Source organism: Squalius cephalus (assembly GCF_949319135.1).
Source record: "Squalius cephalus genome assembly, chromosome: 1".
NCBI classification, from domain to species: domain Eukaryota; kingdom Metazoa; phylum Chordata; class Actinopteri; order Cypriniformes; family Leuciscidae; genus Squalius; species Squalius cephalus.
Window position 1 is genome coordinate 20,667,813 of NC_137122.1, and position 19,555 is coordinate 20,687,367.

At 36.1% G+C, this 19,555-nt stretch overlaps 2 protein-coding genes across 4 annotated transcripts in view; both read left to right on the forward strand.

Annotated features, from left to right (window-relative positions):
- Nucleotides 1-685: 685 nt before the first annotated feature.
- plbd1a (phospholipase B domain containing 1a) lies at nucleotides 686-13,591 on the forward strand. The gene is made up of 12 exons (XM_079881229.1): nucleotides 686-776; nucleotides 948-1,044; nucleotides 2,666-2,888; nucleotides 4,277-4,360; nucleotides 4,442-4,580; nucleotides 5,502-5,642; nucleotides 5,720-5,864; nucleotides 7,894-8,094; nucleotides 10,111-10,251; nucleotides 10,336-10,521; nucleotides 11,493-11,599; nucleotides 11,725-13,591. The coding sequence occupies exons 2-12, from the start codon at nucleotides 972-974 to the stop codon at nucleotides 11,899-11,901; spliced, it is 1,617 nt and encodes a 538-aa protein (XP_079737355.1). The 5' UTR covers nucleotides 686-776; nucleotides 948-971; the 3' UTR covers nucleotides 11,902-13,591.
- A 1,837-nt stretch (nucleotides 13,592-15,428) lies between these two features.
- LOC307164850 (uncharacterized protein) overlaps nucleotides 15,429-19,555 on the forward strand; it is a 5,815-nt gene continuing 1,688 nt past the window's right edge. Inside the window, exons 1-3 of one of the 3 annotated variants that reach the window (XM_079882020.1) lie at nucleotides 15,429-15,776; nucleotides 15,881-16,036; nucleotides 19,186-19,555. The exon at nucleotides 19,186-19,555 is cut by the window's right edge and continues 1,688 nt beyond it. In XM_079882020.1, coding sequence (XP_079738146.1) covers nucleotides 15,689-15,776; nucleotides 15,881-16,036; nucleotides 19,186-19,430 — 489 coding nt within the window. In that variant the 5' untranslated portion in view covers nucleotides 15,429-15,688 and the 3' untranslated portion in view covers nucleotides 19,431-19,555. Of the gene's footprint in view, nucleotides 15,777-15,880; nucleotides 16,064-19,185 lie in introns of all 3 variants that reach the window. The other 2 variants (XM_079882019.1, XM_079882018.1) reach the window with 2 other exon arrangements.

The window sequence follows — 19,555 nt, forward strand, 5'->3', positions numbered from 1 at the left end:
CAAATATCGAATTAGAACACAATTATTGTTTAATGTCTTTTTAAACTCATTGATAATATTGGTTATGTTGTTAAGCTAAAATGTGTGTAAAACACTTCATGTGTCAAATGAGCTTCATAAGGCTTTGAATTGAGATTTAAATGTACATTAATACAGTTTGGGTTTTCAATTTAAAAAAAAAAAGTGTCCGGGTTATAATAAAAACAACATCTTAATTAGACCTTTTTGAACCACTTTAATTCCAATGTATTAGCAGGTTTTCTGTTCTTTATGCTGTTAAAATGAGAAGATTGGTAACCAGTTCTGCTGATTTGGACATCTTTCAACAGGTAGTTGAAATATATGATAAGTTAAACAACCATTTTAACGCTGCTTGTAAACAAGCATAACTGAAAGTTTAATAATTATAAAAACAAAATGTTTACAGACGGTTAGCATCATCTTAACTTCCCAAAAGTCTTCATCAAACTGATTATTTATTTACACTTATCTTCATTTTAACATCTCATTGGTAGTTCAATAACATGTCATTTATTATAACGAGGAATTAAGGAGTCTTAACTCCTCATTTAAGCTTTATTAATTCTTAACGATTTTCCTAGCGACTTCGCTTCCGCATCGACCGTCAGCAGTGGTCACGTGATGCCTCGCTGGCGTCCGATTGGACGCCTTTATAAGCGTCTCCGCCTCCGAATGTGTATCATCCGCCCCAGTGGCCTAATGGATAAGGCACTGGCCTCCTAAGCCAGGGATTGTGGGTTCGAGTCCCATCTGGGGTGAAGACTGTTTTTCTTTTTCTCGGCGTTCATTGTGTCGTTCATAGTGTCAGTCGCTTCTTAGTTAAACGTAGTTTTATATTATCTCGTCTGACGATCGCGCTCAGATTTATTAATGTTGTTTTGCCACAAGGAAGCTGTTTACTGAGGGATTTCCCACTTTATTTTCAGTTTCTGGGCTGCGACTGACTGAACATGGACACAAACAAGACACACCGCATTTGCGTTTTAATTCTCTTTTGTTTTGCAGCAACAGCGAGAAGCGACAGTAAGTAACTCTCGTATTTAACCTTGACTTTCATAAAGCTCGTGTTCCACGACAGTGTGTTTTATATGTTATATGACCATGTGTTTTATATAATACGTCCATATGCTCAGTGTAAATCTCTTTAAAACACACGTGCTTTTGTTTCGCTCATAAGAGTTCAAGTCAAGTGTGTTTTAATTGAGTTAAAGAGGAATTGGCTGAAGTTGCAGGTTTGTCTATTACACTGATCATGAACACACTGGAGAATCACATGATCCTATAAAACTCAATCTGAAAACTGAGATCCGTGTCTCCTGTTTCTTTATGGTTACTTAACAAAGAGAGTTTGGAAACGTGTTATTGTAGTAAGTTAAGAAGGTTTGTTTAAAGTGTTATGTATTTATATTTATTTAAAGTAATATTTTAACCTGGATTTGAGAGAATATGAGAAACAAATGCTTACCTTAGTGGTTAAGTTTGCAAATGTTTGCTTGTATCGAATTTATCTAACAATATAAAAAGCTTTACAAATTATCTAACAAAATAAAAACAAATGTAGTCTGTCTTTGAATTTATAACTTAAAAATTGTTTTCTGTGGAAGAAAGTAGAAAGATTGATACTCCCACATCTATCAACAGATTAAAAATGTTTTAGGCAAATTATTATTATTTAGGCATATTATATAAAATATTGGAGTTTATTGATGTCAGACTGAAGCATTTTTGAGTGTTTTATTATTTTAAATTCACTCATTGAATATAGATTTACATTCTTAGTTAATAGGGTGTCTCATCTCATTTTTCATCTCATATCCTGAAATAAAGTTCCTCTTATGGTTAAAAACAGCATATAATATTTTTTAAGGAAGTAGCAGACGCCCACAATGGCTAAGAGTCATGAAGAATCAGAACCTTAGTTTCTTGCTTTGTTTTCGTGTGTCTGTTTGTGTATTTGTGTATTAGTGCTGGGCAATGATTAATCGAATCCAAAATAAAAGTTTGTGTTTACATAATATGTGTGTATAATTGTGTATAATTATTTTGTATATATATTTACACACAGTACACATACATAGCCTATATCATGTAAACACAAGCTTTTCTTTTGGATTTGATTAATCATTGCCCAGCACTAATACACATATATAAAATGTACACACACACACACACACACACTGGCCAAAGAAAAGGAAAAAAAAAAAAAGTCGCTGTTTGGATTTAAATGGGCAAATAGGCCTAGTCTATGATTGGATCATTAGTGATAGTGATTATGTTTCTATCATGTTATATGTTTGCCACCAGTTCTTCTAACCCTAACTGATGGAGTGTGTAGCTTTTCATTTCTTAAACACCCATGTAGGAACATCACGGCCATCTTCCAGGATGACCATGTCAAGATTCATCAGGCTCAAATGGTTGTGAGGAGAATGAATAGTAATTTTCACACATGAAGTCCAGAGCTTAAACTCAGTGAGAGTCTTTGGGATGTGCTGGAGGAGACTTTACAGAGTGCTGGACTCTTGCATTGTCAATACAAGATCTTGACCAAAAACTGATGCACCTCTTGATGGAAATAAATGTTGTGTTGTTATTTCGCTCATATTAACGTCATACTGTTGTTGTGTGTGTGTGTGTGATCCAGCGCTGCTGAAGGCCACTGCGTACTGGGATTCGACCCAAAAGGCCGTTGTGCTGAAGCAAGGCGTTCTGGACCCGCAGGGCAGCGCTTACGGCTACTATAACGACACGCTGTCGTCGTCGGGATGGGGTGTGCTGGAGATCCGGGCGGGATACGGGGAGACGCCGCAGACCGACACCATCACCATGTTCACGGCCGGATACCTGGAGGGTTTCCTCACCGCGCCGTACGTGTCTGAAACACTTCAAGCCTTATAATAATAATAATAATAACAATAATAAGGCACCTTTAAAATCACTCAAGGTCACCATACATCATGTAGCAGCAACAATAACAATATTAAAATAAGAAATAACAGTAACAATGGCAATAAAATAAATGATAAATGAGCGGAGAGCAACAATTACAAACATAACAACTAAAAAATAAAGTAAAGTACTAGACTAGACTGCCTTAAACTGCATGCTTCAGTTAGAGGTTGAGTCAAAGCAAATCGCTTCCTAATTTAAAAAAAGTCCTACATTAGTTGTGGCTGTTTCTCTGAAGTGCTCTTATAATGTAAGTCAAAGTTGCTTGCACTAAAAACAGTCATAATTGAAGTTTTCCATAATAAATTTTCACCCTCAGAAACAGTTTCTGCTCCAATAAAATTAAGCCAGTATATGTAAATATGCGACTTTATATGTAAATGAGCCCTCGGATGATTGGCAAATTTGTTTGGTTGTGAAATGAGTAGAAATTATTCTATTCAGGATTAAGATTTGGGTTAATCTTTAGTCAGCGCTGACCTGTCGTTCATTAACAGGTTTATCAACCATTATCATTAACTAAAAATGTTTGTGTTAATTAAAATACAGCTAAAATAACATCTAAATATGAAATAGAAAATTAAAAGTGTTGCCATGGCAACTAACTGAACCAAAACTGAAATAAAAATCTGAATAGTAATATTTTAAAAAAAATATGAATATAACAAAAATATAATATATTAATATTAATATAATAAAACAAAATTATTAATATAAAAATGACTAAAATGCATAACAAAACTACTATACATTTAACTAAAATGACAATTCTAAATATAATAATTAAAGCTAATTCAAAATAATAATAATAATAAACACAATTCACTTACATTTGCAGAAAAGTTTAATCAAGTGCTTTTTTTCAGTGTGACATTCTGACTGTTGAAGCACTAACATTTCTAAATAAATAAAAAGTTAAACTTAAAAATAAAGAAATTAAAGCTTTATAATAATTAAAACACAAAACAACAAAATAAAAATAAAACTGGCAAAAGTAATAAAAAATTAATAAAATTAATACAAAACTCTATTGATATTTTAGAAAAATATAAAAAAATGACACCACACTAGATTTACTAAAATTACTAGAAATTTAACTCTGAAATAAATAAATTAGTATATTATAGTTATAATATTAAAATATCAGTGTTCCCAGCAAGACTTCTTTCACAGTATATTAAAGTATTAATTGAAAATATAAATATTTAAAAATAATAATTCGATGTATGATTTATTTGAGCTAAAATATAGTTTGATATGAGTAAAAAAGTGGGATTAATTGGAATGACACTTTGTTGTGTTTTAGGCAGATTTTGGATCATTACACCAACATGTACCCGCAGCTGATCCAGAATCCCAAAACCCTGGTGGCCGTGAAGCGCTTCATGGCGTGAGTGCCGCTCTCCCCTGTGTGTGTCTGTCCTGTGTTTGCTCCGTACGGTGTGTGTTGATTCTGTCTGTGGTGTTGTAGTAAGCAGGACGAGTGGACTCGGCGTCAGGTGACGCGTAACACCACTGATCCTCTGTGGATTCACACGGGCCTGATTCTGGCGCAGCTGGACGGGCTGCAGGCCGGAGTGACCGACTGGGCCAAACAACAGGGCAGGAAGGTGAGACGAGGAACTGAGAAGATTAACAGCGTTTATCTCTTTAAAAATTACTCTAGAAAACAAAAACAAAACTTTTAGATGTTCAAGTCATTTTTCAAAGTAAGAGATGTAAAATAGAATAATAAGAAATTTGAACAAAAAAATAATAATACAGGAAATAGAGCTTAAAACACAAAAATAATTAAAGTTAGAAAAGGAAAAAAAAACAGGGAATGGTTATAAAAAAACTTAGTTTGTCATTTTCCAAAGTAAGAAATGGGAAAAATACAGGAACTAGAGCTTAAACACAAAAATAGTAACTTTTTAGATGTTTATGTCATTTGAGTTAGAAATAGGGGGAAAAATGTAAGCTATTTCCTGTATTTTTCCCATTTCTCACTTAAATGACAAACATTTAAAATGTTTTTATTTTTTTGTTTAAAGCTCTAGTTCCTGTATTTTTTCCACTTCTTACTGGGGAAAATGACAAACATCCAAAGTTTTTTTGTTTGTTTGTTTTATTAAATCTCTTCCTGTTTTTTTTTCTAACTTTAATTATTTTTGTGTTTTAAGCTCTATTTCCTGTATTTGTCTTATTTCTTACTTTAGAAAATGGCAAACATCTTTTTTATTAAAGCTCTGTTTCCTGTATTTCTTTTCTATTACTTACTTAAAAATGACAAACATTTCAATTGAAATACAAGTATAACAGTTTTATTTAAATGAAGGTTTATTAGCACTAGTCAGTGCTTGTTCATATTTGCATCTTGTTTCTGAATGGCATGTTTGCATCTGTTGAAGCTGAAGTATGTTTTGCTCGTTCTCTCTTATCAGACGTTTACGTGTGTGTGTGTGTGTGTGTGTGTGTGTGTGTGTGTGTGTGTGTGTGTGTGTGTGTGTGTGTGTGTGTGTGTGTGTGTGTGTGTGTGTCTCTCTCTGTAGCCTCTGTCCCAGTTCTCCATTCAGTTCCTGAATGCAGTGGGGGATCTGCTGGATCTGATCCCGGCGCTGGTGCCCGGTGAGATGCCCGTCATGAGGCAGTATAAAGCTCCTCCGATGGGCCACTGCTCCGCGCTCATAAAGGTAACATCAGTGAAGTTCATGAAGGACATCAGAAGCCAGCTGATGTGATGTTTTCTCACACTCGCCGTGTGTTTCAGATGCTGCCCGGCTATGAGAACCTGTTGTTCGCTCACTCCAGCTGGTACACGTTCGCCGCCACCATGCGCATCTACAAACACTGGGACTTCAAGCTGAGCGAACCACACACAGCCACCGGGAAACTGTCCTTCAGCAGCTACCCTGGTATGGACTATTGATTCATTTGATTCATTTGTTCATTGATTTGTTTGTTCATTGACTCATCTGTTCATTGATTAATTTGTTCATTCGGTTCATTGATTAATTTGTTCATTGATTCACTTGTTCATTGATTCATTTGTTCATTGATTCATTTGTTCATTCGGTTCATTGACTCATTGGTTCATTGATTCATTGGTTCAAAGGTTTATTGGTTTATTTGCTCTGTCCAAATACCCACACTTTGGGGTCTTGGCCACTTGAGAGCGTGTGCAAGCAACAGGAAGTAAATGTGCAAGACTGTCCCATGTCTTAAAAATGCCAACGTGCAGAGCCCTTAATGCACACTAAACCCACACTATCTCCAATACTGCTTCGGAGCTAAGCGTATCCCATCATGCATTATGTTCGGGTAGGGTGACCACCCGTCCCGCGTAGCGCGTGCGCGCACAGCGTTTGAAGCCCAATTCACGCGTCACGCAAATTGAGACCGTGTCACGCATAATCTATGCTTGCTCAAAAAAAAGTTGGTCGCTCTATATACTCGAGCCCCAAGCAGACAAACGAACATTACTTGACAGTTCAGCACGCTATTGTTGCCACACCCACTCCTCAGTTGAACTGCTGACTAGGTTGTTGTCAACTTTTTCGTTGTTGTCATGACAGCGCACGCACGCGCATACCAGACACACTTGGAAGGAAGGAACTTTCAGATGCGCGCTTTCCAATTCGAAAAATTCGAGAAAGAGACTGAGAGGCACCGTCATCATCAATTAAAAAGAGAAGGTGTGAGTACAAGAAACAAGAATGGGGAAATGAATATTTGTGGCTGAAAGGTGTTGAGGGGGATACCGAGAGGGCTTTTTGTGACCTTTGCAAAACGTCCTTCTCAATCGGACATGGAGGGAGGGAATACGAGGTCAATCGTATTTTTTTTAAATACTTTTTTTTTAACTGTTCCTGTGGTGTTGAGCAACTACAATTCCTGTTAATCCTATAAATTTATATTATAATTTATTAATTTATTTAAAGTAAATAAATTGTAATGAAAAATAAATAAAATTAAATAGTAAATCTTAAGTGGAAGTACATCTGTCAATTCATTGAATGTTCAAAATATTATGAGTCTTTATTTAGAAAAAAAATACACATTGGTTGGCCTATTCATGAGCATACATCAAAAATTACACGTTTAGGAGAATAGGGCATTATTAATACTATGCAAGGTGGTATGTGCTAGAAATGGGTAAACCACTATCAGTGAGTCTGCCAGTGGGGCACCGCCGCGCCAGACAGTGTCCCACATTGTCCCTCAGAAACATACCCCTTGTCCCCCCTTGGGCTTATTAGCAGGTGGTCACCCTATGTTCGGGAACTCATGCCCCGAAATCACAAGATGTTGAGGAAAACATTCCACTGTAATTTAAAATAATTAGATGCATATAATTCGGTAGTAAAAGCATAAAAGTGTAGCACATTTTATTGGTGCACTGCAAAGATGAGTATGATATGTGTAGGCCTATTTTGTACAACATTTGCAACTGTTTTTATCACTTAATTAGAAGCGCCACAATTTTAAAATTTAAAATCTTCTGTTAGTTACATAGCGACTACTGAACAGACATGTAGAAGTTTATTTTAAAATGCAATGTATTGGAAATATAATAAATAAAAGCTCTGTAAACACTTGCATTACTAAAAGTGTCCCATCGAGTAATCAAAAGTTCTACACACACTTGCAGTCTTTACGCCTACTTTAACACTTGAGCCAAATATAGGAAATGCAAGTAGACAATGGTGAAGTGCAAAGACCGCAAGTGTGGGTATTTGGACAAGACAATAGATTTGTTGGTTCATTGAATCATTGGTTCATTGATTCATTTGTTCATTGGTTTATTGGTTCATTAATTTATTGATTTGTTTGAGTAGGGAAAAATAGTGGGCAATATATATATATATATATATATATATATATACTGTCCAGTTTTAATATTTTATTTCTTATTTATGCTTGTGTCTGTGACTGTGTGTTCAGGGTTCCTGGTGTCTCTGGATGATTTCTATCTGCTGGGCAGCGGTTTGATGATGACCCAGACCACGAATAACGTCTTCAACACCTCGCTGTACTCCTACATCACTCCTGCCAGTCTGTTCTCCTGGCACAGGGTTCGACTGGCACACGTACTGGCACAGACTGGAGAGCAGTGGGCGCAGACCTTCTCCAGATACAACTCCGGTCAGAAACATATTATATATATATATATATATAAAGGGGTCATATGTTTTTTTTTCTTTTTTTCAACTTTAGTGAGTGTGTACTGTTGCTGTTTGAGTATAAAAAAAGATCTGCAAGGTTACAAAGCTCAAAGGGAGATATTTAATTTAACAGAATCCACTTTTCACTTTACAACACGCTTTATCTGGATCTTGTGAAGTCATAATGCTCCTCATTTAAATAATCTCCACCCACAGAATCACATAGAGAAGACAGTATTGCCGCGGTGTCAAATAGATGCTGTTTTTCCACTTTTCCAAAACTCATTTGTTTGACCTTCCTAAGCCTGACGAACTTAAAGGAGAACTCCGGTCAATTTTAACATTGAGCTCATTTTTTTGTACATTTGGAGTGCTGTCAATACAGAGAACAACGACAAAAATCAGTGTTGCCTACACCGAGTTATTCTATTTTTAAAATTTGCACCCTGTTGACTTCAATGGGGCAAGTACTAAACCTGCTTTTAGCCTCTTAACATCCTTGATGTGTCATTACAAGTGCACAGAAAATGTGAGTGATTCCTTCTGAGTGAACACGAGTGAGTCTGACTGCAGTAGATGTAAAAGATATGTATAAAAATGATGTTATTTAAGCCAGCGCAAATACCTGTTTACATCCTGTTTTTCGGTTGAAGTCCAAAGTAGTCGATTGCCGAGTTCACGCGCATAGGTTTAGTTACCTATGATCACGCGCGTGAACTCGGCAATCGACTACTTTGGACTTCAACCGAAAAACAGGATGTAAACAGGTATTTGCGCTGGCTTAAATAACATCATTTTTATACATATCTTTTACATCTACTGCAGTCAGACTCACTCGTGTTCACTCAGAAGGAATCACTCACATTTTCTGTGCACTTGTAATGACACATCAAGGATGTTAAGAGGCTAAAAGCAGGTTTAGTACTTGCCCCATTGAAGTCAACAGGGTGCAAATTTTAAAAATAGAATAACTCGGTGTAGGCAACACTGATTTTTGTCGTTGTTCTCTGTATTGACAGCACTCCAAATGTACAATAAAATGAGCTCAATGTTAAAATTGACCGGAGTTCTCCTTTAAGAGTGGTTAACTTATTTTAAACACTGTTCCTGAACATTATAACCCCAGTGTTTATCTGTGCACTTCACGTTTTATGGAGAACAGCTTGTTAACTGTAGCTTTTGTAAGACAGTTCACTTCTCCTTAGGAAAATTATCCATCATTTTGTGATCGATTACTGTTTGTATTACCTTAGTTTTCCAACAAATATCACGAGTAAATAGTGGATAGCATTGAATCTATAATGTACAAGAAAAGTACAAAAAACATACCACTCTGAAACGTCCTGTGAAATCCGTGCTTGCCGTCCTGTGAAAAGTCTGTACGTGAAATCTGTTCTGCACGATCCTCTTGTTTGTCAACATTGTCAGGGTCTGAATCGGGTTCGAATTGGTTTGAAATTGACGCCATCCTTAATGTTTACACTAGAGAAGAACTTGCAGTTAAATAAGGGCCAGGACATTTCCTGAAAGCGCTGCCAATCACAACACACAGGGCCAGCTTACAAATCACAGCACATTTCGTATTTCAGAAGGAGTGGCTTCATCGAAAACGACTCCTTAAAAAAACCCTGTTTTATTTTTAAATAAATAAAAAAATACTATTTATGGAGTAGTATATAATTTAAGATTAAATATAATTTTTTTTATATATATATATATTACATATACTGTATATACACATCTATATCTGTCTTTTTTTTTTTGTTTTCTTTTTTTTTTTACTTATGCCCATGATGGTCAGATTATAATTTCTACTATTTAACTCTTTAACCCAAGTGTCAAGTTGCAGTTCCTAATAAAGCTACTGGTCAGCTGATGTTTTATGTACTTGACGAAGCCCGTTTTTGGCTTTAGTGCGTGTTCAGTCTAGACTCAGTCTGCTGTACTGGTGTAATGTGAATCAGCGCTCTGATCCAGTGCTGAATCTCTCCATCAGGCACATATAATAACCAGTACATGGTTGTGGACTCCAGTAAAGTGAGTCTGGGCAGCCATCTGGATGACGGGGCGCTGACCGTGGTCGAGCAGATCCCGGGACTGGTGGAGTATTCGGACCAGACGCAGACGCTGCGCAGAGGTCAGACTCACACGGGCTTCAGTTTCATTGCTCTTTATTGTTATTCTGGCGTGAAATGAAACATTAAATGTGTGCGTCCTGCAGGTTACTGGCCGTCCTACAACGTGCCGTTCCACCGTAAGGTCTACGATCTGAGCGGGTACGAGCAGATGTGGAAGAAGTACGGCGAGGACTTTTCTTATGACCTTTGCCCTCGCGCCAAGATCTTCCGCCGCGATCAGTCTTCAGTGAGCGACCTGACCACCCTCAAACACATCATGAGATACAACGGTAACCATAGCAACCCCCGCACAACCAATCGGTTACACCGCACTAGTCTAGCAAGTGTTGACTTTGAGTCCTGGTGATGTCACTTATGGAATAGGACTTAAAAAAATAGATATGTATGTAAAAATATGTATGTATCCTTATTGATATACTATGGTAGTTTTTATTAATATTTTGTATTAGGTTTTTTTTTTTTGTCTTTTTAATTTTCATTTTTGATTGTAGTTAAAGTATTAGTCATTTTGTGGTGCAGTCATTTTTATTAATATTTTTAAAAATGTTCTATATACTTATTAATTACTATTTCCATTTTAGTTTTTTTAGCACTTCAAGTTAAACTAAATTAAAATTAGAAATATTTTGAGAGAGAGAGAGAGAGAGAATTCGGGGGTTTTTTTGTATTTTCCATTTTCATTGTAGTTTTTGTTAATTTTACTAAGTGTGTGTTGTCATTTTAAAAATGTTTATATAGTTTACAATTTTTTATTTTATTTTTAGTTATTTTGCTACAAGTTAAAAACTAAATGAAAATTAGAAATTGCCTTGGTAAGTGAAATACAATGCATTCAAGTTATATATATTACACACATTTACGTGTGTGTGATAAAAAAAAAAATATATATATATTTATTTATTTATTTATTTATTTATTTATTTTACTTTAAATAGCAAATTTTATGTTTTTGTGTTTGTTTAACGATAATAACCCTGGTCGTATCTACAAAAAGAAATAAGCTAATGTTTTAATCCTGGTATTTTATTGTTAACAATAAAATACAATTAATGTATCATTGTTTATTTCAGTTTGATTTAAGTTTTAATAGAAATAAGTCAAAATAGAATAACTTTCATTTGTTTTATTATTTAAAAGAAAAAAAATTATTTAGCCTTTAAATATCACAAAGTGAAAGTCATATATTATATAATTAGTACCTGTCAATCACTGTCTGACGATGTCCTGAATGTGTCCTCAGATTATAAGAACGACCCGTACTCGAAGGGCGACCCGTGTAAGTCCATCTGCTGTCGCAACGACCTGCGCGAGCATAACGCCAGTCCTGAAGGATGTTACGACACCAAGGTCAGCTGACCCACTCTATCAGCCAATCAGATTGAGTTCTCAGCTTCTCTGGTCAGCTGACCCACTCCATCAGCCAATCAGCTCATGCGTTCTCTGCTCCTGACTCTCTGTTGTCCTCTGGTCAGGTGACGGATCTGCTCATGGCTCGGGGGTTCGTGGCGGAGGCGCTGAACGGTCCCACCACTGAAGGAGGGCTCCCCGTGTTCTCCTGGGACGCCTTCAACAGCACGACACACCAGGGGCTTCCTCTCAGATACAACTTCAGCTTCGTCAGCATGCAGCCGCAGCTCTACCGCCCCTGAGGATCATGGGAGTTCACTGTCGCTAAAACCAATCTGAGCCCTTCAATCTGTCCAATCAGCTTTTATTCTGAACGCTAAACTCCTCAGCCGTCATTTGACAATCAGTCCAGGACTGTCTACGCCTCTTTTAATTGATGGATTGAGGGAAGTTAATCGTAATGATTTAGTGCACACTGTGTTTTTATTGCTATGGGAGCCCTTTTCTGCTGCATAAGGGGAAAATCATGCTTTGGTTAATCATAGTTATCACAAAAAGTCATATTCATATTCAAGTCACATTCGTGAGGTGAAAAATCTAAATTATGACATACTAAGTCATATTTATGAGTCAAAATGATGGCATAAATATTCATAATTATGACAGATTAAAGAGCTTGTGAGTCAACAATGACTTGTCATAATTTCGACTACTTATGTCATAATTATGACTTACCGAAGCATAGTTATCACAAGAAAAGTCTAAATTCATGAGATGAAAAGTTGACGTTATGACAAAGTTATCATTGTGAGATATAAAGTTGAAATCATATTTTTCAGATGTAAAATCTAAATTATGAAAGTCATGATTAGGGCATAAGTTGAAATTATGACACTAAATCATATTTATGACATAAAAAATATAAATTATGACATTTATGAGATGAAAAGTCTAAATTATGACATACTAATAAGTCATATTTAGTCAAAAGGATGGCGTAAGTAGTCATAATTATGATATAAATGATTGAGCTTGTAAGTCAGTTTAGTATGTAATAATTTCGACTTTTCATCATAGATTTACCGAAGCATGGTTGTTTTTCTTTTGACTTGTCATAAATGTTCCTTTTTTTTTTTTTTTTTTTTTTTACTGTTTATGTCATAAAAATTACTTAGTATGTCAAATTTGGACTTTCTTTGTCAATTTTTGACATGTCATTATTGACATTTTGAGTATATGAATTTCAACATTGTCTTAATTTTGACATTTTGTCATACATATCAGTCATATTTCTGACAATGTTGAAACTCATATACTGTACTTTAGTATGTAATGTCATAATTTAGATTTTTTTTGTCATAAATATGACTTTAGAGAAGCATGATTGTTTTCTTATGTGCCATAAATGTGTGTTTAATGGCATGTTTAAAGTGAGGAAGGTTTGTTTGGAATGGAGTCCTGACGAACAACACGAGCAGAAAAACAAAGTGTCTGAGCGACTCTAATGTCTAGTTGACGTCTCTTCCAGTGAAGATGTTTTCTCTCAGGGAACGCCAGTCTAAAGTGCCTCTGGTAGTATTACAGTGTGAATGATTCCTCATGTCTGGATGTTTGTACTCTGATCTGTGCTTTTCTCTGATTCAACCAATGAACGAATGCACTTCATTTCTCAGTGTTGAGTGTTTTTGTTGGGTTTCACTTGTTTCTTCTCGTGTTCAATTGAAGCTTTGGACCATCAAAGAGTTTGAAAGCAACAAACCACTGAGAGAGCAATGAAGGTTTGGTAGATTGTCACAAACACATTTACACAGTGAAGTAAAAGACACATGTTGGAGCTCTAGTCTTTGCTGCTTGTAGAGGTTACATTTCTGTTTTACTATTACAGTAATTCTACACATTTCTGACTGTTTGAAGATGATATTCGAAGGCTGAAGGAAGATATTTCTGGTGCTTCCCATGTAATAATAAAGCTGCTCATTTTACAACATTTAATTTACAGAAACTAATAGTGGCATTATAGTAAAATTATTAAATTTCTGTAATTTCAGAAGTTTCGAGAACTGCATGTTTTTCAGGATTCACACTCTTTATGACAAGTAACTTTTACAGTCATTCATGATTATTTATTTTTTTAAATGATAAAATATATAAAATACCGATCAAATCTTCAGAGCTCGACATGACAAGAAAAATTCATTCTAGAAACTTCCATCACTTTAAAATTTAAAAAATTTCAATGATTTTTAAAGATTTTGATTTCCATATTTGATTGATTCTTAAAGATTTCAGCTGTTGATTTTCTTGATTTTCTTCCTATTTTTAAAAGATATTATTTATTTCCAAGAAAAAGAAAAAAGATTTCATTCATTTCTTTGATTCTTAATGATTTTATTAATTTTTTAATAAAAGTCATAATTTTCCATGACTTTTCTAAAAATCATCACACTTTTGATATTCCCTCATATATCCAGGTTCTCCAAGACCATGTGAATCCTGGTTCTGAAATAAAACTGATAGTTCTTGAGGGAATGAATTAAATTGTATATTTAATTAAATTAGATTTAATAGTAGTTTTAGCTTATTTGAAAGTCTTGTTTTGTCTTATTTCAAATATGTTTAAGTCGCAACCCGCTGGATGTATTAGATCAAATTCATCTGTTTCTCTGTCTCTTGTTGGGGTTTCCTCTCTCTCTCTCTCTCTCTCTCTCTCTCTCTCTCTCTCTCTCTCTCTCTCTCTCTCTCTCTCTCTCTCTCTCTCTCTCTCTCTCTCTCTCTCTCTCTCTCGTTTTTTTAAACATTAAGGGCAAAAGGAAAATGTGTGTTTTTGTGGTGAGGAAATCGAAAACGCAAGTTAAACTTCGATGTCCATGTGTGTTTTAAAGGTTGAACAGTTTTACACACGCAAGGGTGGAACACAATAGAGGATATTTTGAAAAAGGCCTCTTTTTACCCACACAATGAGAGTCAATGGGGTCCGAAGTTGTTACCCCAACATAAATTGTTATGCAGAAGAAAATCAGGAAAATGAGAAAATGTACATTTTTAAGTGAACTATTAGCAACTAGACCACACAGTAGTGAACACGCAGTATTTGAATATGTAAAAAGGCTTATGAATGTCATATGAGATACAAAATATTACTTCAAGTATCATTTATAGCAAAGATGCACAAACAATTTACAATCAAAACAGACAGACATTTGTTTGATAAAACAGATTTAGTTCTTAAGATGAAGATCATTTTGTCTTTTTGTCATAATTTCGCGTTTTTTATAGTTTTAACTTGTTCATAATTGACATTGTCAATTTTGTCATCATTTCTACCTTTTATCATCATTTCTACCATTTTGTAACCTTTTCTAAAGTTTTTACCTTTTATTTCACAGCTGTGACATTTTTGTCAATTTTGACTTTTTTCTCATATTTTGACTATTTCTCATGATCTCAACTTTTTATACCATAATTAAGACATTTAGTCAATTTTGACTTTTATATTTTGACTTGTCAAATGACATCCTTGTCATTTTACATCAATTTTGACTTGACAATTTTAACTTATTGCATATTTGGCATTTTGTCCTTTTTTACCTTTTTTATCTCATAATTTTGACTTTTTCATGTCTCACTTTCGTTTTTTTCTCATAATCTCAACTTTTTATATCATAAGACATTGTCAGTTATCTCTTTTATGTCATATTTTGACTATTTCATTGTCATTTTATCTTATAATAATGACTTTTTAATCTCCTACAGTAATTTTGAGGCTCCTGAAAATAAAGACACTTGATCTGACGAATCAAATTCAGACATTTAAAAGTGAACAGATACTTTTTGGAGCCACAGTTTATATAAAATGTTTGGTTTATGTTCTGTTATGAAGAACTGCAGAAAACAACATGTGGTTAAAAATAAAGTTGGGTTTCCTCTCGTTTCTCTCCGTCTCTCTCTTCTGCTGGTCTTTTTGTCTCTAGAGACTCGTTCAGTGATTCATTCTCTCCGACATCTCAAATGAAGAAGTGAAACGTCGCTGCGCTGCTCTCCTTCACCTCTCATGATCTCTCTGGTCTCCTCAGTTTTATATCAGCAGTGATGGAGAAGAGATCGTGTGCTTCTGGGTTTCGCTGGGATTCTCTGCTCAGACAATGCATCTCTCTTAAATCCCTGGGACTGACGTCAGGTGAGTGAATCTGCTGCTGTATAATCTACTTCCTGGCTGCTCGTGGATGTTGAGATGTGTGTTTGTGTGTGTGTGTGTGTGTGTGTGTGTGTGTGTGTGTGTAGCGGTTCCTCCACCCGTGTTGAGCACCAGAGGTCCGGGTCCGGGTCCGGGTCAGCATCAGTCCTGGCTCGCCATCAACCCCGGCGTGTGGATCTGTGTTGGGCTGCTCGCCAGCGGCTCGGTTCTGGTGCTGCTCCTCTGGTTCATCATCTACAAACGTCACACCAGGACCTCACAGAACACAGGTACTAAAGTCCCATTCACAACAACAACTATAACTGACTTCTGCAGCTGATGAACGATTAAAACACTGACAGCCAATCAGAATCCATCCGACTTCATAGAGAAATAACAGCTGAACTGAACAAGAAATAGCCTACAACTGACTTCCAGACACAGTCTTAGATGAAATCAACTGAAGAGAAAAGAAGACGTTAAATCTCTGAAGATATCAGCAGAGGAGGATTAAACAACTCCACAACATCTACAAAAGTTTTTATTGAGAATTCACAAAGGTTTAACTCTGTTTCATTTGAAGTCACCATAACGCTGATCGGTGTTTCCATTAGTTGGGCTCTTAACAAACAAACAGTAATTATAATCCATTTATTCACTTTTTAAGCACAGATCTGAAATTAAATTTCCAGCTTAAACTCATATGGATGGATGTCTTTAACCCTCTGCTGCTCTTTGGTTATTTTTATATTTTATTTTTTACTTTATCTGAATGGTACGAAACTTGGTAAAGGTTTTGGCACTTGCTGTGTGAACACACAAAAAAAAAAATGTTGACATGATTCAAAAAGATTAAATGGTCCCGAAAACAATAGTCATGCTTGTATTGTTCACAATTAAAAATGAGCGCATTGGAAATGAATGAATGACGACTTTCATTTAGTGGAAGCGTTTGGTACTGCGCGCAAACAAAATCTCACTGAAAGCTCATTTTTTTGAGCTATCAACCTAAAATTTTGAGCACAACTTGTTTAGATATGGCATTCATGAAATTGTATCTTTGTGCATTTTTCATTGCAATAAATATATAAAAAATAATAATAATAATAATTAAAGTTCACTTTTTAAATTTCTTTTTTTCACGTTTTCAGCAATAATCTGCGAGTTGTCGTTTTTAAAAAGAGACAAAACTTCAGTCTGCCTCCAAAGCATTCAAGATTTACAAGTTTAAGCTGGAAATGTAATTTTCAGGTCTATGCTCAAAAAGGGAATAAAGGGATTATAACAACTGCATAAATATGATTTAGTACCATCACATCCCCTAAAAATACAAAATATTAAATAAAAACATTATCAAACTAAAATATAGCCTAGTAGGTCCTACAATAATTTCATTAAAATAAAAAATGTAAAACATCCGGTCATTTTTGACCAACACGCGAACAGTACTTACGGTAGTTAATAGCAGTATTGGTTGACAGGGCGCTCTAAAAACGCAGCTCTCAAGTTAAAGGAGGTTAAAATAAAAAAAGATGTATAAAAACAATGGAAAAGCAGAACGATGGAATGCAAAAGTGTATTCAGTGTGAACGGCCCAAGAGGTCCAATAAAGGAGTTTCTACCCAACGAAACCTCACACACACACTTCAGTGAGTTTCTGTTCCTCTCGTGGGGTCAGGAGGGTGGTGAGGGGTCTTCAGGGACTGTCCCATGTCTCACGTCTTCATCACACACACACACACACACGCATGCATCCGTTACCTCAGGACGCAGAACGCAACTCTTAAACCAGCGGAAGAACCCAACGACACCCGTGAGCTAAATTTAAGCCCAGCATTTTCAGACTCGTGCGAGAAGTCAGAGAGTTCAGTGTTTATATGTGATTAGAATGATTCAGTGCTGAGGGCGAATATGAGTGAATCACAACTGTAGAATGCCTTTCGTCTTAGTCTCGACCTCTCATCTGATGCAGTTCCTGTCAGATCACTTATATTCTCTGTTATGTGTCGCTCCATCGTGTCAAGGCCAACCTTACGTTCCTGCTTTTGTGTGGTCTCAGAGCACACCGTCATCAGTGAGATCAGGTGTGAAATCTGTTGTGTTTTCTGAATCATAATGCACCATGATTCATAAGAACACAGCAGTTTAACCCTGTGAAACAGAACCTGTCTGAGTGTTATGCAAACCTTTATCCCTCTGAGAAATAACACTGAAAGATGACAAATATCCACTTTTAGTACTGTTTTCTCAGTCACAACACTATTACTAGTGCTGATAGTGATGAAACCTGTAACACTAGAACACCTTAACACCTGCATAGCAACACACATTAAAAACACTCTGAACACTTTAGAACTGAATGGCAACACGCAAAAAAATTACTCGGAACACTTTAGAACTGCATTTCAACACATTAAAAAACACTCGGAACACATTAGAACTGCATGACAACACATTAAAAAACACTTGGAACACTTTAGAACTGCATTTCAACACATTAAATAACACTCGGAACACTTTAGAACTGCATTTCAACACATTAAATAACACTCGGAACACTTTAGAACTGCATAGCAACACATTAAAAAACACTTGGAACACTTTAGAACTGCATTTCAACACATTAAATAACACTCGGAACACTTTAGAACTGCATAGCAACACTAAAAAAAACACCCAGAACACTTTAGAAATGCATTTCAACACATTAAAAAACACTCGGAACACATTGGAACTACATGACAACACACAGAAAACCACTCGGAACACTTTAGACCTGCTTAGCAACACTAAAAACCACTCAGAACACTTTAGAACGGCATGGCAACACTAAAAAAAAACACCCAGAACACTTTAGAACTACATGACAACACACCGAAAACCACTCGGAACACTTTAGAACTGCATAGCAACACTAAAAAACACTCGGAACACTTTAGAACGGCATGGCAACACTAAAAAAAACACATCCAGAACACTTAAGAACTACATGACAACACACCGAAAACCACTCGGAACACTTTAGACCTGCTTAGCAACACTAAAAACCACTCGGAACACTTTAGAACTGCATGGCAACACTAAAAAAAAAAAACACCCAGAACACTTTAGAACTGCATGACAACACACTAAAAAACACTCGGAACACACTGGAACAACATGACAACACACCGAAAACCACTTGGAACACTTTAGACCTGCATAGCAACACTAAAAAAAAAACACCCAGAACACACTGGAACTACATGACAACACACCGAAAACCACTTGGAACACTTTAGAACTGCATAGCAACACCCCAGCAACCACAACACTCAAGTATGGTAATAGTGAGGACTTTTCTTGGGGAAATCTAGTTAGCAAGTGGCCACAGTATAAATCAGCTGTTTGTTCTAACAAACTCACTAGTCAGTGTTGTTTTCCTGTCCAGCAGGTGAAAAGGACACTACACCTCACACAACGACAGCGGTTGAACAGGAAGAGGAAGCCCCCTGGCTGCATCTCAACGGCCAGACACAGGAAGTGCCAGTCAGCGCGGGGGCCTGTGGGCGGAGCCTGTGCAACGGGTGGGCGGAGCACGGACTTCCACTTCCTGCCACAGAACTGGGAGATTCCGCCCTCGTCACCGCCAAAACTGGACAACCTGTTGAAGTCTGACGAGGAACAGCAGAACTCATTCTGATAATAAATAATGTGAAAATCATCTTGATATAATCCAGTTTGTATTCATATTCACATCAAACTGCAGAACACATGAAATCAAACCTGGATCTCAGCTCATG